We start from the raw sequence: 24,546 nt of genomic DNA on the forward strand, positions 1-24,546 counted from the left end.
TTGTGTTCATTTCAATCCTCATTGCTTAATTTTATACACATCATTCACAGCAGGTCTTGGATGTGCATAAATAAATCTGGAAGCACTTTATTTGACAGGGTGTACATAAGACTGACGTGACACTGTCATAATCATGACATAACATCTGTCATGAACATGAAGGAGTCTTTACAAATGTCTGACTGTTGTCATGAAGTGTCATTTGGTAAATAATGACACTTTTAATGCAAAGTTGCTTTTAAAGTTGCATTGAAAGTCCAAAAAAAGTGCCAACTTTGCATTTAATTGTCATTATTTACAAAATCATGCAAAGTTGGCACTTTTAATGCAACTTTAAAAGCAACTTTGCTTTAAAAGTGTCATTATTTACCTAATGACACTTCATGACAACAGTCGTAGACATTCACAAAGACTCCTTCATGTTCATGACAGATGTTATGTCATGTTTATGACAGTGTCATGTCAGTCTTATGCACATCAAATAAAGTCTTCCATAAATCCTCACCTGACATATTTATAGTATGTCATTTATAGTATTTAATTAATCAGTTGGGGCTCATTAAGCAACAAATTGGTCTATTCTGATCATAGGCAAATTCCCCCCTGCATCACCAGTTGGTTCTTATAGCATTTTTGTTATCAGTTTTCTGTTTTCTCTATGTAATTTTCTATATCAGGTTAATAATCCAAGTTGAGCTATACTTTAACTGAGATTGCTCTAGACTTCTTTGCTATACATGCACTTGAGAATGGATTTAATTAGCATTAGCGTTACATAAACAACCAAGCTAGTCAGAGGGTTTAAAATTCATTCTCTACTGACTCGACTCTGAGACAGGAACTGTGTTGGTGTCAACCCTGAACTGGCACATGTAAGTGTGAAATAGTGGTCTGATCAACAGTACTGTTGTTACTCATCTCATTCTGCAGTGTAATCTTAGCTGAATGACTTTAGTTTGCTGTGTGTTGACTGTAAATATTTTAATGTTGAAAAAATTCAAGAATGTTTGGAAATTACTGTAATGCATGCAGATCCATTGGCTGTAAAAGAAACTCTTACTAACTCTTCACCACCATGCTTGATGAGAGAATATGAGGTGTCAATGTCATAGTGTTATGCTTAGCTTTTGTCTGATATGCATTTGTGAGCTTGTAATAACTGACAATGAATCTTTTGCATCAATATGGAGGATATTTCAATATGGAGGTTTATGTTTCTTGCGCTCAAGGCCACAAACCAAGGGCCAGATATTTTCTAATTGAGAGCAGAATTCATGCTTTCCTCAGTTCCTGAATCAACAAAGCAGGCTAAAGCAGTCATTATATCACTTTATGTTTAGTTGTTAGAATGGATGTTTTCTTTTTGTGGTGCTAATTGTTAGATATGTTGGGGCACAAAACCTTCCAGAGTTCTACTTATGTTTTGTCAGTCCACAAAATGTTTTTCCAAAAGTCTTAGAGATCATCACAGTACTTTTTGGCAAATATTGGACTGGATATTGTGTGTTTTTGTCTTTCTTGGTCAGCAGTGGTTCTTGTTTTTTTAACTCTGCAATGGATGCCACTTTTGCCCAGCCTCTTGCTATTCTTGCTGAATCTTGACCACTGACCTTAACTGAGGCATTTGAGGACTGGCGAGCTTTACATGTTCTTTTGAATCTTCCGGGTTGAGTCGTCAAACTGTTCTGCGAGTTGTTGTGGTCAGCCAGCCACAGCTGGAAAGGTTCACTGTTGTTCCATCTAAGAGCTTTAACTGTGGTTCACTGGAGCCCCAAGGCCTCAGAAATGACTTTGTGACCCTTTTTAGACTTATAGATGTCAATGACGTTGTTTCTAAACTGAGATGATGTGTTGCCTTTTAAACTTTTTTTGCCTTCTACTTGTTACCAGCATATTGCAGTTAACTTATGATTTCATAAACTGCTTTTTATTTTCACTTGCCTTGGTCCCTGATGACTTGCCCAGTTATCAAAGTCTAAGTCCCTGCAACTTCTAGATGTGTTCTTGATCCACCACAGTTGAATTAAATGACGAGGTCATTAGCAGGACTCGGTAGGACTTCACTACAGACTGGGGTGGTTTTTAAGCCTTGGGATTCTGGGATGTCAGACTAGGGACTTTTCCAAATGTTTCAAGACAGTGGCTCTGAAGGACATTCTTGACTTTGGTTGCTAATTTCTTTCAATGGTCTGAAGAATTAGTGTGGAAAAAAAAGCAATAACAGAATAAATCTGTAAATTTACTTTTCACAATTTTGTATTCAAACTACAGATTCTAATTGTAACTATTTCTGACCTTTTACATTAACATTTGATCAATGTATGGATTCTAAATAAATACAGATGTTTCTGTGTAGCCAATTTTTTTTAGTCATCAAACTAATTTTATCTATGAACACGTGCATGAGTTTGTTTGGACATTTCTGTGCAGCCCAGATTCTCCTCCTTGGCAGACTGAACGCATCGCCAACCTGCCTGGCAGCTTTTGCCTGCCTGACTCCGGCAGACTCTTCACACCTAGTAAGGAAGACAGTTCCCAACTTTCTTCTGTCATCAAGATGGGCTGGCTGGACAAGAATCCACCACAGGGGTAAAACTCAAGCTGCGTATTCAACTTTAAGAATTACTGCTTAAAAACATGGAGTTTGAAACTCTTTATTTATTATGACAATGAATTAGTAAAGAAAAAATATCTACCCACAGCAGAGTTTCTTCAGCTTCACTTGGTTTATGTTATAAGAGATTAATATCTTGTTAATCTTTATGCTTCCTCACATACAGGGGTCTTTATTACCAGAAACGATGGGTGAAGCTAGAAATTGACTACCTAAGATACTTTGACAATGAAAAGGTAACAAAAGACACCAAGTTTTGAGTGTTTCAGAGCAGCGTGTGCACAGAGTGAGTGTCGTGCATCTGTGTAACAGGTCTGTTGTGTTGTGTTTTGTTGTAGGAGGTGTATTCCAAGGGCTTTATCTCAACAGCCTTTATCACTAATGTGTCTAGCGTGGGGGAGTTGAAGTTTGAAGTTGCCACAAACAATCGGACATTCATCTTCAGAGCTGAAAATGAAGGTCTGTTTCATTTCATTTCTTTGTCATATATGTGATCACATTTACATATCCATTTAGTTTGTTCAGACCATGATTTACTAAAAGCATGTGTTTGCTTGCCTGCAGATGAAAGGAATGAATGGGTGACTGAACTGAAGAACTGCTCCGGGGGTCCTAAGCGCCCCATAACCTTGATTGCAGGCTCACCTTTGACCCCAGATTATTATGGCTATTTGGAGCTCAAAGGGCTGCGATCCAAACTTTATACTGTTGTTGCATCAGATAAAGTCCTTCTCTATAAGAACGCAGACGTAAGAGACTTCTATGGTCAAATAAATATGGATTTTGGCATTTTTGTTATTCAAAAAATTGTTCCAGAAGTCAATGAGCTATCCTTTCATCCTTTTTCTGGACTCAAGTTATTATTATTTTCTTTGGTGGTGAAAGAAATAACTTTATTTTCCTTCTAGGATTATCGCATCGGAGTGGGAATCACATTTATTGACATGAGCGTTGGAAATGTGAAAGACTCAGATCGCCGTAGCTTTGATCTCACCACACCTTACCGCATATTCAGGTAATTTGATTAGATTTATATAATAATAAATTTAGATTTTTCTTTTAATTAAGTTCATTTTAATGTTTATAGCAGAAGGCTAATGGAAGCCCAAAATTCTGTTTCTCAGAAAAAGAAAATGTAAAAGCCCTGGTACAGTACATTTTAGTACATGGTCTTAAAACTTGGTTTGTACAAATTACTGCTTCAGAGTTAGATAACATGGTGGCTGCTGTTGCTCTGCTGGTGTGTTCAGGAAGCCTCAGTCAGTGGTCTGTAGCTCTGTATTGTTGTCTCTGTTGTCTCATCCTCTACAGATTCTCTGTAGGGTTTTGGTAGTTGCTGCTATTCCAATATGTTGAAATGCACCTGTATATGCAAAATGTTTTTTTAAGCCTGCTGTGCAACTGTCTCATACTGGTAATGGTTGTTCTTTTTTATTATAAAATATATATGATAAAGTTATGATTTTTGTTGCTTTTGTATGAATTTTATATTGAAATATTACTTTTGAGCAAGCAAAATATATCCAAATGGTTCCCCAGGTAGCAACTTTTTTCCCCCCTGAAATACAAACCATTTTTATTGAGATTTTCCACTTTGAAAATAAAAACATCCATCATTCTGAACAAGCTTCTTTTATAATTACTACGTGACAATAACGTGCAGTAATTACATGTTACTACATGTTGCCAAGTTGTACTTGAGCCTACAACTAATCCAATTCGTAGAAATAAAAAACAAGTTGAATAAATCAAAATAACAATAAATAACAGACCTTTTCAAAACAGTATTGGTAATCATGCATTATCAAACAGATTGGAGACAGTTATACACGTCTATTTAGCACTGCAGGTTCCAGCAACTCAAGAGTCCAACAAGCTCTTTGACAAGCCTAAGTTCTCTAATAAAGCTGATGAAAAGACCAGAAATCTTCTCAAAAAGATATTGTTTGTATTTCCTAATATATACTATTCTTTTCAACGGCAATTAGACGACATAGGGTTTAACCACTGGGTGGTGCTAGGTTTATTGACATTCTTTCAAGCCAATGCGGTACACTTTTTTTGAGATAAAAGTGCATTCTGTTTTACTAAAATTGTGCTTCCCTGGGTACAATCTGGCACACTTATACACATTTTAAAGCTAGGAAACAATAAACTTTTTTTGATTGTTTTCTAGCTTTTACATAAGCAAAGAATGGCTTTAGTTTAGTTAGGCATTTCCACATCGTAAACCAGTGGCTGAATATCTGAGTGATATTGCTAAAGCGTTCATAGAAATGAGATTTTGATATCTTGCTGTCAAATTGCCTTGATCTGTCCTTTAAGTGTTTGGCTGGGTTTCAGTCAAGAATAAAAAAACAAAAAAGCTCTTTAAATGTGGGAGGATAACGCTTGTGCAGAAGCATGCATGTTTGTTGCATGCTTCTTTTGTCTGACAGTGCAGCCTGACCGGATGGGGATCTATGAAAAGTCCTGCATTTATTTATAGATTATTTGCTGTGAGTGTGTTGTGACTGAATCACTGTGCCATTTTCTGTTGGGCAGAGTCAGATCACAGAAGAAACTTATGTCCTGTTCTCCATTTTCTGCCACGTCTTTCTGGTTTTGGTTCCATTTCAAAGCATTTAAGATAATTTTAGTTGAACATCCAATCATTTTTGGCACTTCTTCATTTGTTTTCTCTTTTCTATTAAAAGGTTATTAAAATTCTGCAGTTTTTCAGAAGAATTTGTAAAATAGTTTGTTTATACTCTGGTCAATGCTGCATCTTTTCTCCTAAAATAAGTACCACATTTTGACACCAGTTTTTAAAAATATTGGTTTGAACACTGTGCTTTCAATTAATTAATGATAATTAAATGTCTTTGTTGCTGCTACACTTACCAGTAAATTATTTTCCACGTGGACCTGATAAAATCTATTTATTTATCTGTTAATCAAAATAGATTTTCTGTTTTTCATTTTACCATGACTGTAGCTGAAAGAAATGCTGGAGATGTTGAAAACAAAAAATTATTATAATTCGGATTTGGATGAATTGTCAATTAAGCATCATTCCATGTTCTTGGCTTGCCTGTTTTCACAGTTTTATAGCCGAGTCAGAGCAGTCCAGGGAGCAGTGGGTGCAGGCCATGAGGGATGCCATAGGAGAAGCGCTGTCCAACAGTGAGGTGGTAGAGCAGATCTGGAGGGAGCCTAGCAACAGCTTCTGTGCCGACTGCGGCGCTCCAAAGCCAGACTGGGCGGCCATCAACCTTTGTGTGGTGATCTGCAAACAATGTGCAGGTTGGTTTGGATCTGCTTCAAGTTTTGTTTTGTTTTCTATTCATATATTCATGTCCTCAATTGAACCATTAATGTGTTTTCTGTTGTTGTCGGTGAGCAGAAACGTAAACTAAATACTTACTGTGGAAAAAGAATATGCGCCTTCTTTCAATTAGCGGGTTTTGCACCTCAGAACATAGAATGTTTTTGGTCTTTTCCAGTTTCCAAGATTATTTTTTAATTTACATTGTTCAGATTTGCAGAGGTGTCTGGGAGAAACGGTTTTTGTGGCACAGGAAATGTATTTAAAATAAGTGATCAAGATTTTCCTTGTATTTGGATGCTGTAGGAGAACACAGAGGACTCGGTCCGAGTATCTCCAAAGTACGAAGTCTGAAGATGGATAAGAAAATCTGGACAGAGGAGCTTATCCAGGTAAACAAGCTGAAAATAATCACATCATTAGTTGAGACGTCATTGTGCTGCAAGTTTGTGAGTTTGTCAAAAACGTATTCATTCATTGAGGATGATCCGAATTATTTACATTGCAGATAGTCTGACAAATGTTAAATACCTACTTTCTTTGTAAGAGCCCTATATCTCTTGATAGAGCCTTGGAATTTTGAACAGAACATTTTCAAATGAAGTAAGAAAATGAACCAGATGAAAATATTTTGGAACTTCAGTCCTTTAGAGCCACTTTCCAGCAATTGGATGTGTGTTGGAGAAGCGATGCATCCTAAATTTACAGGATCGTAGAGCTGAAGAACTGGACTTGGGATATTTTAAAGAGACCATAGAAGTACCAAATTTTATAGAGCAGTAACTGTTTAGTTCCCATTGGTATCAGAAACACATATACATGGAAATTGTTAACTTATTCCCTCATGTTGCACAATTTACATGCATTACTAATTAATTTTAATATCGCTGGATTGGAAACATTGAGTAGAGAGCAGGTTTACATGACATAAAGAGCTCGTTGCAAGATGAAGCTCACAATTCTAAAACTATTAAACTTATGGTTATCTTAATTGTTTTTTTTTTTTTAATAAAGTTTCAGATTTAAGTGGCTCTATTCATTTATAACGCAGGTTTTTCTAAAACTCGGGAACAAACGGGTGAACAGTTTCTGGGCCGCTAACGTCCCGCCAAGCGAAGCCCTATCGCCCTCTAGCTGCAGTGAAGACAGACGGCGCTTCATCTCTAACAAATATCGCCAGGGCAAATACAGAAAGTACCATGCGCTGTATGGGAACCAGAAAGAGCTCAATAATGTAAGTTGAAATTACTATGTAAAGTCTTTGGTTTGTGTACTTCAATAGGAAGGCTGGTCAGAGTAATCCAGCATTGCTGTTTCAGTGATTTACGCTTTTCTTTGCCTGTCATGGAAAATGCAGATTTGGAAATGTTGTTAATCTTTTGAAAATCTCAGCGTTGGGGATGCACATTTTAAAAAAAATATACACATAGACAATCGCCATGTTTGTGAAGCTTTATCTGGATAACTGTGTTGATTCATCTCATGAAATGTGTTTGGTTTGCACAAATTAGACACAGGCTTGTTCTAACCAAATACTTCTTGAACATAATTGTTGAGATATGCAAGGAATGACATAGACACATCCAAAGCAGTATTGGGTTTGGTTCTTTAACAGCAACCACAAAAGGACTCCAACCCTTGTCAATAATGATTTGGGTCAACTCTATTTTGCCCTTAGGTGCAAGTGTGTGTATGTGCAGTCGGTTGTTTGTCTTGTGTGTATGCATTTCCCTGTGACGGACTGTCCAGTGTATCTTACTTCTTGACCATTGACCACTTGAGACGGACTCTGGCACCCCACCACATGACCCTCCAAAGACAAGCAGGTGTAGTGGATGGATGAATGAAAAGAGCAGGAGCTTCTGGCCAGTATCAAGTTTAAAAATGACTTACTTAAGGTAACATAGTTATTTCATTGTGCAATAAAATGGCACTGAGAAATACATGACATCGCTTTTGTGGTTGATATATCTGTTGTTTCCAGCTGGTGTTTTTTTTCCCATTAAAATACAGGAACATGTATTCATCCTCTTTTTCCTAAAGATTGATGCTCTTCTTTGTTTTAGAACCTCAAATAAGATTTAAATGGTTCCTGAAATTACAACACATTTCCTTTTTTCCACTTTTAGTTAACTATCTAGTAAAGTTAACTGTTTTCTAAATGTCATGTTACAATTGCATCTTTAAATTAGTTTCATTTTGCTGGACACACTGCAAAAGCGGTTTCTTGTAAAGGTTCCTGCCCATACTTAATATTAATGTATTTTTGTGAAATTTAGTGTCAGAATAAATTAAACAAAAAGGATTTCATACTGGTAAATGTTGTGTTCTTGCTCCTTTTACCTAGGAGAAAATGTTGCAAATCAGCTTGGATATAGAACGACAGCAATCCTCTCCAGTCACTGAGTTTCTGTCTTTGTGTCAGAAAGACCTCTGAACCTACAGGGTGCTGTAGGACATTGTGGAATTATGAAGGGTTTTTGTGGTTTATGCTGAGATTCATGATGTGTGGTCAAAAGTCTTAGCGTTTCAGTTTAAGTTGGGTCTCTTAATCGCGACTTAACCCACATGCAGCAACAAGGTCACACACAGAATGTTGTTGACTCATATTTAACACCTGACTATGAATTATTGTTTCCCCTCCCTAAAGCGTGTTTTGGTGCATGTGTTTGTGTACGGGTGAGTGAGTCAGGTGTTTGCAATTTGCAGAGGGAGATAAAGGAAGTAAATTTTTTTAAACTTCTCCTTCTGCTCTTTTTTTCTGTTGCGAATTTATACTCTTATACATTTTCAAATGTATTGGTTTTTGATAGATAGTTGACAGCTACTCTACCTGTTTTATTGCTGTCAAGGCTAAAATACTTGAAATTCTGTAGTCCATGTTCTTTTAACATTGGGTGTGTCTTAAAAAATATTTGTTTTTGGCAATTTTGTAGTAATGCTGGAAAAGATTAGGAATAACAGTAAGTTCAGCATTAAGGGTGTTTCATGTAACTATAAATTTTACTAAATACAGGTATATTGGATGAGTCCTGCCTTATTTTACTGTTTCTGTGTTTTTCTTTTTTTTTTTTCCTGAATATGACATCACTACTCACTGATTTAACTGGAATGTGCTCTAACTCCGCCTCTCCCTCCCTCCACTGCTTTTTGTCCTTCTCCTGTCCTCATTGTTTGGCTGGAACTGCTCAAGAAAGTTGATCTGCTCCCTATTGGCTTTTTGTCTCATCTGTAAGTTGCTTGTGAAATGCGTCTGATTTAAAGTTTTTGTAAAAGTGTATTGACAGGAGTTTATTATAAACTTGTTGTTAACTTCTGTGAGTTGACAGTTAAATTGAGCTGTGTCTCAAAGGAACTGAAAACTTGAAGCTAAAATCTGTGTTTGCAGGAGAGGGTAGTGAAAATGTTTAGTGTGCCTGCAGTCTGGTTTCCACATGGTTGCTTTTGTTAACAATGCGAGGACAAATATGTCTTCTTAACAAGGGTTGACAGTGTGTTAGTGGACTTTGAGTCTGAATGCTATCTCTGTGAAACTGTTCCAGTGCATGTGAGACTGTGCCTATGTTGCATAGTTGGGAAGCTGCAAAAAACTGTTATGTTGGTTTGTGCTTGTGAGAGCACAGCACACTGAAGTGATTGTGTGTATTTTCTTCACTAGAGTGGGCTGAGACATATTAACATGCATATTAATGTGCATGTGTGGGCATGCTTGTGTGCCCTTTTTTTTGTTTTTGTATACTCATAAGTTAACACCATTTCACTGCCATTTCCTCTCTCATGACTCTCTTTTTCAGCATGTGGCCAACTATTGATCACCAGTTCAATTAATGTTGCATGCAAGAGCGATTCACTGCTAAACGTCATGTCACTCTGCACTCTTTACACAAAGAAAGCCTGGCTCTATTTTGTTAATGAGGCATCTCCAGCAGAATTGGATTCCTCAACTAGTTGAATGATTGGGATATTCAGGAGGAGAAATGGGCAAAAATGGAAGAAATGGGCAAAAATGGAAGGAAGATGGGTAAACAGGAACAAGCTTTATGCAGGTCGGTCATGCCAGTTGTAGATGCTCATAAAGATAAAACCAGATCTGGGTGAAGAAGGTGGAAAAGAAGTCAAAAAGTCAAAATAAGAGGTTAATTACATACATTTATGGAAAAGGGAGGTCTTCCAGCAGCCTGAGCCTACAGAAGCAGAAACAGTAAGTTTTAGGGTGAGAAAAAAAAAAAAAAAAAAAGGTGCGCAGGAGAATGTGTGGACAATTTGATTCAGATCTCGTCCTTCTGCCACTAGTCACATGCTCCTTCACAGCAAGGGACTTTCCTTTGGAGATGCTCTCACACAGTTGGAAGTCTGATGGTGTTTGGAGTGTCAATCTGTAGCTCCCAGAACAAAATGCAGGAAATTACAGCTGTGTTTTCTTTGCAACCTATTGGGTCGAGCAGATGTTGTGTTGATTGGACAGTGTCCACAAGGCATTCCACGGGAATGCTGTGTCTGCTTGTATTTGCACAGCTCCTTGGAGCACATGTTTAAAACTTGATTTTAAAGGTTTTATTTAATAGCACAGTTTTAGCCAAACCAAAGGTGGATGACTGCTCTATTGTAAATTTTACCAGTGGTTTTCATCAGTGTGTGGGTAGAAGGATTTAATTTTATTCTGGATTGAATTCAGGATTCTGAGTGGAGAGCCAATAGCAAAGTGAAGCTTAAGCAGGCATGGTCTAACTTCAATGGTCTCTGTGTTAGAAAACTATTCTGATAATTAGGACACAGGGTGGGGGAAAGCCCAGTGATTAATTTATTGAACTAAATATAAACGTGAACCACTTCCTCTTTGAAATTGATGATGCCCATGATTGGTAAAATGTGTCTCTCTTCAAAGAGCTGTAAATCCCATCCCTACTCTAAAGTCAGATGTTCTTACTTCCTAGTCAGAAATAATAATGGCCTTAAAGTTGGAATTCAAACTTGGAGCTCAACATGCAGCCCTAATTTGAGTATGGAAAATAACCAACCGTTGCTATTGCCATTAAGTTATTTATGGCTAAATAACTTATGGCTAAATGACACACAAATGCTAGTTTGTGTGTCATTTAGCGCTAAAGAAATTCCCTCATGTGTCTGGCAAACTGTTTTTGGGTTTTGAAGAAAACATGCTGGTTTGGCATCATTGAGCTGAGAATCCATATGACACATAATGAACTATCTGTTTTTCTATCTGTGTTCCTTTTCTGTTTAGACACTTAAAATGGAGAGAAATATAGTAGCTTGTATTGCTAATAGATGTTGGCTGTCCCACATGCAGCCACATCATTCTCTACTGGAGTGAGATGTCAGCTTTCCCTTCCACATGACTCAAATTGACAACATTTGCTGGGGTGTCCAGCTGCTTTTAAAGAAATGTCACTTATTGCTTTTTAACTGTATTCAGAAAATTGGTACTTTTCTAAAAGCTACAGGGGGCGATCTTTTGGCTTAAATGTTTGTTTTTCGCAAGTATAATTATTTGAATGAAGTCAAATTAGTCTTTCTTGTAAGCAAGGGAAAAATGTAGTAGGCTTTTCTCAGTCAGTTCAATGGCAGTGACAGCAGTGTAGGTAGTCTTAATACGCTGTTAAAGTAGGTAATAGTTTGAAACTTTATTACAGAGTCTTCAACCTGAAATATTAAACGTAGGCGATAGATAAAGACGAAACCAGTGGTATACCACTATTATTGGTTACCCAAACAACCCTAACTGTCTTTGAAGCGCTAAAGAAATTCCCTCATGTGTCTGGCAAACTGTTTTTGGGTTTTGAAGAAAACACATGCTGGTTTGGCATCATTGAGCTGAGAATCCAATGACAGCCATTCATTGGTCATCCTCTTTAGTGTGCTGTTACATAAAGCTTGGCATAGACTTCCTGAATGTACAAAGACAGTCTGTCTGTAGATAAACAGAAAGTAAGAAAAAGTTGTCAACAATAAAAATTGTACAATTTGACACTGAGTTTTTGATATCTTGACCAAGTGAGAACATATCTACAGATCTTTTGTTTGGCAGAGCTAAACTTTTTCATGCTCAATCTTGCTGTTTCTTCTAGTGTATATGGGCTTATTTAAACATAAATAGAAGCAAACAAAGTGCAAAAGGGAAAACCTGAAGTCTGTTCACATCTACAAAATTTGTAACATGTTCCATTTTGTTTACTCTGTGTGAATTGTGTAAAAATAATCAATGTTCTACTTATCAAGTAATAAGCTACTTTTTCCTGTGATGTCATGCTCTTATGTTGGATGACGTTTATTTGTCACCTGGGTATCTGGGGATTAATTTTCAATATGCTATTTAGAGAGTATAAGTGCTGCAAAGCTTGTCAGGTGAATCACCTGAATTAATCAGGACATTTGTTACATTTGCTGTATGGGAAATGCAATTTTATTTATATAGTACATTCTTAGTACATTAAATTGTCTTGTTCTTTGACGACAAGACAATTCAAAGTCCTTTACATGATTAAAAGAAAGATAAACTGTATAAAGACTCTGCTGGTTATAATCTGAATGTTTATTGCATTTTTTAAAGCAAACTAATCCCAGAGGTTGTAAAATACAGGTTTTTATTGGCTTGTTTTTTTTGTTTTGCTGGTTGCAAACTTAGGTTCTCAAAATAAAATCTGGCTTGCAGTTGGTTTACTGTTGCTAATTTTATTATATTACCTTTTTGTCTATTTCAGCAAAGTGACTCAATTTCCCATTCACACTGTGGGATTTCAGACAACTCTTTATTTTCCAGCTTTTTACCCTCTTCCTTCTCCTTTTGGTGTTTCTTTTTTCTTCATTCTTTTTTTAATCTGTCTGTATTTTCACTCCTCCCTTTCTCTGTAAATTGTTCCTGGTGACATAATGCTGGAGGAGGCTTGTGTTCTCATCTGGAGTTAATACACAAGCGTAAATACAGTATTTGTGTGGCTGTGTGGGCCGAGTTTCAACATATTGTGCCTTTGAATGTGTTGGTGTCTGTTTCTATATAGTGAGTTTGCAGCCAAGCATAATCATTGTGTGAATAAAAATGGAAACTTAAATCCTTTCATCTTCTTCTGTTTTCCCTCATCTTTTCGTTTTCTTCCAACTCGGTCCAATGGAAAGGGCAGATGGAAATCTGTGATTTTTTTTTTTTTAAGACACACCCAGATAAAAATCTCTCTGGGGAAACTGAGCCAGATTCTTGTATTCCCTTCATCTGTACGTGTGTGTGTGCGTGTGTGTGTGTGCTAAAACTTTCCTCTGTTTCATAGGGAGCAGATGTTGAAGGGTGAGGTCTTAAACACTCAACCCATTTCCTCATTGTATTTTGCTCTAGTTGGTTCATGTCAGTCAGTCAAAGGGAAGTTGATCAACTTTATCTGAGCAGCACACTGACCCACGTACACTGCTCTGACACGTGTGTCCACATGGAACAGCAGACTGGATTTGTTTAGTTTACAAAGCGCTATGCACAGCTAATATAACAATCTCAAAACATGATGCAATTTTCCATATGTCCAATGAGTGAGTGTTATTTTTCCTTTACAATATTCACTGAATGACAGTTTGATCATGTTGATCAATCTGGAAAAGTCAAAGAAGTCCTCAAAATGGGAAATATTTAAACACTTTTCAAAACTTTTATTCCTTTAGAACTCACCCTAAAGGAGTTAGTAATTGACTAAATTATTAGAAGCAATTTAGAAAGATCTAATTAATAAAATGCATGTTTTTAAAACAGTAAAACAATAATTTTCTTATAATTGAAACTTTTTGAGACATTGTCACTCACACTTCAACCTATTTTCTCTGGGATATCTGCAGAACAATGGCCCACTAATGATGTCGTCTCAAACTATACTATGCAGACACTCTTTCTGGACTGATGAAGATTGATTTACCTTGGCAAATCTGGGTTTGTGGTGTGCTCCAATTTGTAGTTTTCTTGGGTTGGACTGTTCTCCATAAATCATAGTTTAAAACTCAGTCGATAGCTAATCACAGCTGTGTTTTCATGATAACCATGACCTTTGGGTTAATTGTAGCAGCTTATTTAACATATAATGGAAAGATTTAGTAAGAGAAGAAGGGAGGGGGAGGAAGGAGCGACACACTCGCTCGACTGACCAGCATTTGCAAATTAATTGCTATTGATCCGAATTGTTCTGAGCATACAGACATGCATGTCTTTGTTTACTGTTCTGATAGCTCATCAGCATTCAGAGCAGGTCTTGTGAAATCCTTTTCTTTTGTCTTAACTTCACCATGGTTCAAGTGACCAATATTATCACTAATTCACTTCGTCTATCTGTTTTGACTTTTATTTTCCCTTATTACTTCTAGAATAACGTTTTCCAGAAAATGTGTCTCCAAACTGTGACTTTGATAGGCTCCATACATAAATGGAACCATTTGTCTATCCATCCAGAGCTGAATGACTGATGTATGTGCTGTAAAATCCAAAAGGAACAGGGAAGAAAGCCTGATTTAAACACACTCTGTTCGGCAGTTTTATTGTTGCAGTAATGTGGTGTGTAGCATCCTGAGGCTCATGAGATTGTGCTCGTCTCCAGATGCCTGACCACAGCTTTTGTTCAGAATTATATTCTTTTTGTGTCTTTTGGGCGTGTGTTTGTTTGTTTTGTGTGTGTGTGTGTTAGGGGTTTTCTTTTGCAATTTTAATCTATGTTAATTGGTTTGTTTGTCTGGATCTGTGTGCGGAGTTTTAATGGCGCTTAAACACAGGAGAGGCACAGTCTGAATGAGTTGGTGTGTGACGGAGACTTGTGGAATTTCTCAGTGTGATCCAAAACAGCTTGTTGGGATTATCCCAAGACAGACGTATGTGCAACTGCATGGATCAGAGATCTTAAAATAAAAAAAATAAAATAAAAATCTTGCTATTAAAATTAATCTGCTTTTATATCTTCAGCATCTTTGTTTTTCTGGTGTTACTCAAATATACAGATGTTATCATAGAGTTTCTAGTGTGCTGTCTGGTTTTGTTTTGCCATAATAACTTCAAACATCCTTATGATAAGCCAAGAAAACAGTTAACATAGTTATTAAAGGTAGAAAAACCCCATCCTGAATCATTTACTTTCTGGTCCCTCCTATGGATTACAACAAAATCCCCCCAACAAAGGAAAAAAATAAATAACTGAGCACACACATCGTTCAACCAGACATAAACCTATGCACATAGCTTGTTTTCAAACTCCACTGAAGTTTATTTCACATTTCAGGTTGCAACAAAACAAACTACAAACCATTTTTACAGTGAAACACTTTTGTGTAACTGTTTTTTTTTTTTCATCATACCGCTTCCTGCTGTAATCCCTGTCCCCCCAGGGAGTGCGCCCCACACTTTGAGAAGCACTGCACTCAACCTTTTGCTCTTGAATAGACATTTGCTTTGTCAACCTTTTAAAAGAACAATTAATCAGAACAATATAATAGCACATTTTGTATCCAGTGAAATAAAAGTGAATTAAATTTTTTGCAAATGATTTTTGAAAAATGTGGTTTACTTGTTCCAGAAGTGCAAGAAGTCCATGGTTCACATAATTTGAAATGCAGACTAGACATTTTTATTACTTGGAGAATGTTAGTATGTTGGAGAATGTTGTTCTTAAATGAGCATTTTCTTTTTTATGCAAGCTTAAAACAACTTTTTTGATCTATGTTCAAGTCACAAGCCAAAGAGATTCAAACTCTTTTAAAGCGAATGGATTTAAATTTCCTAAGTTCTTAAAGCAAACACGAAAAACCGCAAAAATTCCACATAGTGCAATAGTGTTTATGCTCCTTGAACTTTCTCACATTCTGTAACTTTACAATCATAAACTTCTCTTGATTGGGATTTTATGTGAAAGCCAAGGACACAGAAGTGAATAATTATAATGAAAAAGGTAATGATTCATGGCCTGAAATTTGTATTTAGCCCATTTTACTTTAACTTAACTTAAAAGCCTTCAGAAGTCATCCAGTTTGTAATCGGTTTATAATGTCTGACTTGGTGTCAGTCTGGATACATCTGTCTTGTGAAGGTCTCAGACTCAATGGTGGCATTAACTTTACCTGGTACAGCAGTACAGCATTAAATGAACCGAGTGGTTTTAAATTGTGTCCAAAATATAATGCACACATCAATAGAGGGGATTCCTCATGCAGTAGTAATGTTTAATCTGCACTTTACCTTTTTTTCCATAATCCCTTCCTTTTCACATTTGTGCTTTTTTGTAATGTTGATTCAGATTTTTCCTGGAGAAGTGCTTTGCTTGTTTGCACTTGACTTGACATGGAGTGATATAACTGGAGATAATCATGTTATTTGTGCACTTATATGTTATGCATCTATTAACGTTCCGATCAGACTAGATAAGTTATTTTACCTTTTTGTCTTATTTGCAAGAAATAAATGAGAGATTTACATGTTTTCTGTGTTCACCATCAGAAATAGAGGGAATTTTAAAAAAATTTTCACTGCTTATCTGGAGATGTCTTAACCTAACTGCGCTTTTACTGATGTGTCTTGGTGTTTGGCTTTCTCTCTCCAGGCCCTCTGCATAAATGTGCAGTGCAGTGATTTGCTGGAGACGCTGAGCCTGATTTTCTGCGGTGCAGATGTGAATTGTTCAACCGGTATGGCAAATTGTCCGTCCCCTGAGTCCCTAGCCAGTACACATTCCCAACCTCTGCAGGCTGAGTTAATCAAACACAACCTCAACACAGGTACGGCATTTGACCACTTTACGGGCATCAGAAATCTGTCAATTTAAAGTTGTACATAATCATGAAAGTTGAATTAAAAATTAAATTGTCACAGTTGCACTACACAAGGCTGAAATTCTTACTGATCGGATGCATTTTATGGTTCAGTGTGTTAGATAAGAGATGTAGATAAATATGAAGTTGTTTAAGTACCTCATAATCTTCTAATCTTAAACTGCTATGCCATTTGTGTCAACTTCTATAGTTGTGATTTGGACAAAGATAATAATCTGTGATAAGAGGCATACTTCAAATTATCTTCAAAGTTTCATCAGTTTTGCAGATAACTGTTCTTATTCACTTTGTGCCTTTGCATTATTTTGTTTTTATATTGTTTTTAGAGCTGCCCCAGTTACAGGTGGAGGCTGATATGGATCTGAAACATTACCCACCGCCTCCTTGCGTGTCTTATGAGGGCTACTTATTCAAAACTGCATCCATGGGGCGGGCTGTGACGGAGCGCAAAGTGAAAGAGGGTATGTGTAAAAAAAAATCTGTGAACCAAAAAGTTTATTAAGTAAAAAGTTTGATTTTTGTTATGTGAATATATTAAACTGATCTGTAATGATTATTTTATGAACAATCTAATAGGCCAAAAATAAGAAAAGTGCCCTTTATGCTGAAAATTTATTATAATGTTTGGTATTCTGTTTAGAGTTCAGTCGTCGTTGGTGCATGCTAAATGATGGCATCTTCAGCTACTATGAACACGACAAGAGCACCAATCCTAATGGGACACTTAAAGCATCGGAAATTGTTTGCTTGGCTGTCGATGCGCCTGAGAAACACGGGTAACCACAAAGGTTCCTTTCACACGACTCAAAAATTGTTGTAAATACATTTTAAACCAGATTCATTTCAAGTCATAAACACTTTTGATCCCAAAGGGAAATTAAAATGCAGTTTAAAATATTACAGTCCAGAAAAAAGACCTCATTTTATTTTTGTAAATAAAATGGCCCTCTGTTAGGGCCAAAAAGGAGGAAGATGGCAAGACTGAGAACACCATCCTAAATGTGACGTACAGAGGTGGCAGCAGAATCATGTTATGAGGAAGTTCTGAGGAAGGACTGGTGTACTTCATAAAATAGAAGGCACAATGGAGAAAAAACGTTTTTAAGCAACATTTAAAGACATCAACTAGAAAGCTTAGGCAGAACTGGGTCTTCCAAAAGGACATTAACTTTCATCATACCATTAAAGTAGCTACAAAGTAAATTAAGGACAACAAATCCCTTCAGTTTTGAAGTGGACAAAACAGCGCTCTGATTGCAATCGCAGAGAAAATCAGCACAGCTGAAAAAGTGAGCAAGAAAGCTTGCATAACTTGACTCAGTTACGTTTAGTCAGGAGGAACGGGTCAGGATTCCAGCAAGCTATTGTGAGAAGCTTTTGGGTGGATAAACAAATTAATGTGTGACCCAAGTCGTGCAGTTAAGACAATCCTACCAAAGACTAGAGAAAAGTATTCAAAGAAAGTAAAACAAAAGGTCTCATACCAGCATTTCACTATTAGAAATAATTTTATTATTTCTGACTGACCTACATATTTAGTCTGATTTAATTTCAGACAGTGAGGGGAAACAAGGTTGTGTATTTTTTGAAAACTATATGTAAATGTGTGGTTTCAACAAATAATCGTAGCTTAAACCAAACACATTTTTTAGGAATGTTGTAACATTATATTTTAAAAATATATATAATTCTTTGTCAACTTCAGTTAATCAGTTCAGGTTAATCAAGAACAAACCTGGGGTCATCATGGGGTTGATCACGATTTATAGAACTGGAAACATTTCTTTGCAATAAAATCAGAAAATTGAGTCTGGAAAAGTTCTGAATTTTAAAACAAAAAATGTAGTTGAGTATCTTTTCTGACATTTCACTCATGATCTCTTTGTGAATTACAGGTATGACAATACCTTTGAACTCTACTCAGAATCTGAGCGTATTTATCTGTTTGGCACTGATGAACCCGACAGCCACAAGGAGTGGGTCAAGTGTATCGCCAAGGTAACATTTCTGCACTACTATGCATAGCCAGTCCGTCCTTTTTCCATTAATTCACCTGAAACGGCAGAGCTCTGATTGGACAGGAGATACGCAATTCATGCTATAGAGAAAAATAGCATTGTTTAATCATCAAGGTGTGATAAAAGCCCTCCAGAGCTTTTGCTGTTGGTTGCTGAAAGCCAGTAAATGCATCATGCAGAAATCAAGCCACCAAAGTATGTGCTGAACTGGGCTATTACTGGAAAATTGGATGCGTCAGACGAGGACAGGCAGAGAGGAAAAAATGCTGAGGAGCCACATGATTGACTGTTGACATTATAAATGCCCACTGTACTTCTAACAGCAATTCATGTTAAAGTTTTTATCAAATGAGGTATGAGAAAAAGAGGAATTTGTTATTATTTCTTTCTAATTCATTCTCTACTGTCCTCAGACCTTTATCCCAGCCACTGCAGAGCCTTTGCTGAGGCTGAGTTTTGAGCGGATCGGACGGCTGAAGTGTAAAGACGGCTTGAACTTACAGCAGTCCAAGGTGGGCTGGTTCGCTCTGGCTGGCTCTACTCTCCATGTTTACCTGGAGAACAGCAAGGGAGAGGAGATCCACCTGCGTAAACTCAATGAACTTTGTAAGTGAGACATAAAAGGACAAACCCATTAAGACCCTTTTACTCTATAGAATTAATATATTAGGAACAAGGAGGGCAACAGGCATGTGTTAGTCAGATTCAATAGTCATTTCTTTTCCCCTTACAGCAATTCAACAAGACAATGAAGTGTTGGTTCTTGTGGAGAAAGGCAGGTGAGGTGTAAATTCCTATTTCTAATTTTCTAATTTCACATACCTTTCTAAATAGAGAATTGTAAAAAACAAGAAATAAAAATTTTGTTCATATAAGCTGTTTATTTTCTTCTTTTGGTTGTGTCTCTGTTTTTATTAAGGACTCTGTACATCGAGGGAGAAAGGAAGTTGGACTTTGCCGGCTGGTGTGTGGCTATCCAGGCAGCGGCAGGGAGCGGAGGAGACACACTGAGTCAGCAGCAGCTCACAGACACAGATATACCTGTCATTGTACTCAGCTGCATTGACTACATCACGCAGTACGGTGAGAGACATCTTTTGGAATTTGTTCAAGTCAAAAGGGATGAAAAATATAGTTTTGTTGCATCATTATTCACCATGAAATTAGATTTCTGACAATAAAAAGCTCCAGAAATATTACTTTCTTGACACTTTGGGCATCTCTATTTTGGACTTTAACATAACAATGACAACAAGAAGGGAAATGCTTAAGGCTATTAAAGTTTGAAAAGTTTCTGTTCAAATTAAAAGCCACAAAAATTTTCTCTCAAGACATTTTGATTCTTAAAGCCCTTTTAGAGAAAAATATGATTTTTCCAGCTGCATGAAGCATAGAGAAAACTCTTGCACATTTTTGTGAATACCATAATACAGTGAAAGCATTGTATTTTTTACAGTGAGAATCTATAAAACTATGATTGCATGTACTTATGAATCTCTAGAAATAGATTCAGCTAGATGTTGCTCAGGTTAAAACCGACATCATAAACTTGTTTGAAGGAAGCATTTTCCTTATGTCAATACATGTGATTTGTTTTCTTATTTTGTATGATCAATTCCCACAATCAGTAACCCTGCTGTAATGTTTTTGTATTCATGCCGTAAAAAATAGCTAAAAATTGCCTGAAAAATCTGAATCTAAATGTTTAAATTTGGAAAACATCATATTTAATTCTAAAATGTGACATTTGGACACAAACTATAATTCTCAAAAAAAAAAAAAAAAAAACAATCCTCATGCATGTAAATCTTTGCTAAAGTATTTGTACCACTTGATTCTTTTTACATTTCGTCTCATGACAGCCATGTGTTTTTATGTATTTTTTTTTATTTATAGATCACAAAGTAGTGTATAATTGTGAAGTGGAACAAAAAGCATACGCTGTTTTCAAAATCCTTTATGAATGCAAGTCCTTGAAGTCTACAGTGGACATCAGTGTTCAGGCCTTGCCACAGATTCTCGATTGGATTTAGATAGGAATGTTGAGTTATAAATATGCTTTGAACTAAATTATTCCTTTTTTACTGTGGTTGTATATTTAGACTTTAACCTGACGCAAGCTTTTCTTCTGGAATTACGCATTGAATTAGCGTAACTAGCTCCATTCACCTTCACATCAACTTTGACCAGCTTCCCTGATCCTTCTGGGAAAAAAAGGAACCCCACAGCCTGATGCTGCCCTCACCATGTTTCACTATGGAGATGATGTGTCCATGGTGATATACTGACCTGCGCACCTTTATATACATATTTGCTTCATCTCCTGCATGTCTGGGAGCAAACTTTAACTAGGACTTCTTATTTACAACAATGGCTTTCTTCTCGGTACTCACATTCTTGCACCTGAGCTTTAGATGGCTGCAGCTCCTCCAGATTCACTATTGTTTTCTTGATTGCCACTAATAATTTCCAAGTGACTTCTGAAGGAAAGTCAGTATCTCCCTCGCTATTCATTGCAAGGGAGATGAATAGAAATGCAGGGCATGTTTTTTTTTTTAAGCTTTACTTTAATAAAAAAAATATTGAAAAACATGAATGATTTTCCTTCCACTTCAGTTATGTGCTACTTTGTGTTGGGCTGTCACACAAAATTCCAGTGCAAAGCATTATTCTCTTGGTAGTTATAATCTGCAGTGCTAAGAGAGCCCCACCTGTGTCTGTGAACTCATGTGACTGTAACAAAGGTTCAGTCTGTGGGAGAATCAACGGACCACACGACAACAAAAGAAACTCTGTTCCACCTCCATTTTTCTCCGTTCCCCATCCACATTTTTCTTTGCTTGTGTTTTGTGTTCTCCATTTTATCTCTCATCTGTAAGGCTTCCTCCCTCCCGACCCCCCAACAGATCCCGTTTCCTTGTTCATCTACTGTTCCAGCTAATGCAATCATCCATTACAACGTGATAGAGTGCTGCATGTTTATTCATGCTTTCCCACACATGCTCTGTCTCTACTTATATGAAAGGAGGAAACATTCATGTCATACAGGAATGTGTTTTTCACCCAGTTAAACACAGATTTAGTGGAAACTAATGTTGGCTGCTTTTACTAAGCAAACCTCAAAGCAGAAGAACTGGAATATACTTTTTTGATTTACTGAAGGCTTTGTTGTGGAAGTGGTAGTTGCACATGTTTTAAATACTCATGTTTTCAGTGAATTCTTTTAGTTTGGAAAAGAACAACAACCAGCTGACTGAGAATAAATTGTTCCTCACACTGGAAACAAACGTTTGGCGAGTAGTTAAATCTTCAATTGAGCTTCAGTAGCTTCAGCTTATGGTCGGATGTCACAGTTTTGCACAGTTCTTTCAGCTCAGTTAATTTGTCTTAGCCTGTGCTAAGCCATTTAACTTGTTTCTTGTCTCTTAAGGTTTGGGAAAGTATAACACTTGACTTCAATATGATCTGGATGAGAATGGAGGATGAGCAAAAGAATATGAAAGGAATAGAGATCCAGACTTGGAAATTAAATAATAAATTTTCTAGAATGAGTTTGTCTATCAAGGTCTTTTTAGATGGACTGCCACAGAACTTCCACCTCCGACATGATTACCATCATGTCAGCTGTCACGTATTTAACATTTTAGGAACAGCGATCTTGGATGGACATTCAGTTAAATGCTTTGTGATTCAGAAGACTGTAAATTTTATTCAGGTTAGTCTATTGTATGTTGGCAACTCATTAATGCCCTCTCAGGGACTTTAGGAGGCAAATGTATTCTTTTTGTTCCCATCTTTAATTTGTTACATGCTTGCAGTTTTGGTCATTAATAATATTTGCAGTCTATCTATATTTGATGTAAAATTAATGAGGCAGTGTTTGATCTTGTTTGACATGAAAGATGAGTAGGAATCATGCAACTTCAATATAAGAAATGCTGTCAGAGGAACAACAGTGTTCTTATGTGTGTGTGTGTGTTTCCATATGAGTGTTAAATTCTGTTTTATTTCTTCCAGGTTTGACATCGGAGGGAATTTATCGGAAAAGTGGCGTGAACTCCCGCGTGGCGGCCTTGTGCAACAGATTCCGCCGAGACGCTCGTAGCCTTCGATTGAAGGAGGGAGAGCATCAAGTGGATGACGTCTCCAACACTCTCAAGCGCTTCTTCAGGGACTTAGAGGAGGGGCTGTTTACATCAGAGTATGCCTACAGCTGGCTCAGCATTACTGGTAATTTGGACACGACGGCACACATACAACTAGGCTGTGTGTCTATTCCCAATAGATGTAGGCCCTGTGTTTAATCCCTGCTAAGATCCTTCTTTGTACATGTTCTCCTTGTGCATGTGTCTGTTGTCTCTGGGTTCCACCAAAAGGTCAAAAAACATCCATGTTTGGTTAACTATTGACTTGACTATTGTAGGTGTGAGTCATGCAGACATGAATGGTCGTCTGTCTTCTGTGTCTCTACTGGTGCTGTGATGGACTGGTGACGCGTCCAGAGTTTACTGCTGGTGATATGTCACCTTATATAAGTGTTCAGAATCCTTAAAGCTTTTCTATCATTGACAATCATAAAGTTGAATGTATTTAAGTTAAACTTCTTCTGACAAAGCAGAACAAAGTAATACATTATTGTGAAAAAGACGAAAACTCCAAATGTTTTGAAATAAAATCTGAAAAGAGTAGCAGGCACTTGTATTCCATTCCCTGTGAGTTAATCCTTTGTAGAAGACCCTATTGCTACAAAGACAGCTGAGATGGGATAATCCGTCAACAGGACAGCAATTAGACATGCAGTCCACTCATCTATCCTTTGTGGAAGAGAGCCAAGAAGAGAGCATTTGTAGAAAGAAAAGCATAGGACATCACGGTGGGACTTTGATGCACACTTAAAGGAGTGGTTTCCAAAGTTCTTAGCTTCTGATCCACAAAGTAACATTGAAAGGCTTCTCACCATTGCTGTTGGTTAGTTATGAAAATATTTTTACTGAGACAATTAGTTGGTGCTATGATGAGAGCAAAAACTACTTTTATTGCTGTTTTTTGTTTTCATTTTTGAATAGGATCTCAAGACCCCACATTTGTTGGTTTGTGACCCCAACAAGCCACAACAAATACGTGAAAGAATGTTTTTAGCCTTCGTGCAAAGCTGTGGCAGTAAACTAATGTGGCACATTAACTTCCTCATATTGTACCATCCCTTCTGTAAAACACTGTGGTGACAACAGGATGCGGTGGGAATACTTTTATTCATCTGGGGAACGCATATTATTCTGAATCAATGGGAAGATGGATGGCTAAATATAGGGGACTGCTTGAGAAAATTGTGTGAAGAGGCTCCAAACCTCATGAGACTTTGGGAAGGTTAACCTTCCAGCTGGACAAAATCCTTGAACATACAGCCAGAGACACATAGGAGTGGTTACAATCAAAGCATACTCATGCTTGTTTCTTGTCTATTAATAATAGTCCAGTCAAAGTCCAAACCTAAATACACTTGAGAATTCCTGCTAAAACTTGAAAAAAAATATATATATATCATTCTCCAAATGTCCCAAACTGGTAGAGATTTGAAAATATTTAAACTCCATCATTTTGAGTCAAATCATTTTATCTGTACTTTTCTTTCCTTTCTCTCCATAACTTCGCTCCTTGTGACGTCTCTGCTTTCTCTCTCATGTTTTCCAGCCTTACAGGATGAAAATCAGAAAATCTCAGAATACAAGGCCCTATTGGACAGACTACCTCCTGTCAACAAGGCTACACTACAAGCCCTCATCAACCACCTCTACTGGTGAGAGATCAAT

General features: G+C 37.0%; 1 protein-coding gene across 4 annotated transcripts in view; it reads left to right on the forward strand.

The window, feature by feature from the left end:
* Positions 1-24,546, forward strand: part of LOC129358724 (arf-GAP with Rho-GAP domain, ANK repeat and PH domain-containing protein 1-like) — a 62,949-nt gene that overhangs the window by 25,735 nt on the left and 12,668 nt on the right. For all 4 annotated transcript variants that reach the window (XM_055027830.1, XM_055027832.1, XM_055027833.1 and 1 more), the window contains 17 exons: positions 2,431-2,589; positions 2,781-2,850; positions 2,953-3,073; positions 3,179-3,363; positions 3,523-3,629; positions 5,700-5,899; positions 6,228-6,313; positions 6,973-7,155; positions 16,490-16,664; positions 17,045-17,179; positions 17,359-17,494; positions 18,614-18,716; positions 19,150-19,342; positions 19,470-19,515; positions 19,656-19,819; positions 22,754-22,966; positions 24,428-24,533. In XM_055027830.1, coding sequence (XP_054883805.1) covers positions 2,431-2,589; positions 2,781-2,850; positions 2,953-3,073; positions 3,179-3,363; positions 3,523-3,629; positions 5,700-5,899; positions 6,228-6,313; positions 6,973-7,155; positions 16,490-16,664; positions 17,045-17,179; positions 17,359-17,494; positions 18,614-18,716; positions 19,150-19,342; positions 19,470-19,515; positions 19,656-19,819; positions 22,754-22,966; positions 24,428-24,533 — 2,382 coding nt within the window. The remainder of the gene's footprint in view (positions 1-2,430; positions 2,590-2,780; positions 2,851-2,952; positions 3,074-3,178; positions 3,364-3,522; positions 3,630-5,699; positions 5,900-6,227; positions 6,314-6,972; positions 7,156-16,489; positions 16,665-17,044; positions 17,180-17,358; positions 17,495-18,613; positions 18,717-19,149; positions 19,343-19,469; positions 19,516-19,655; positions 19,820-22,753; positions 22,967-24,427; positions 24,534-24,546) is intronic.

This window comes from Poeciliopsis prolifica, unplaced genomic scaffold (genome assembly GCF_027474105.1).
Source record: "Poeciliopsis prolifica strain line A6 unplaced genomic scaffold, Auburn_PproV2 SCAFFOLD004, whole genome shotgun sequence".
Lineage (NCBI taxonomy): Eukaryota > Metazoa > Chordata > Actinopteri > Cyprinodontiformes > Poeciliidae > Poeciliopsis > Poeciliopsis prolifica.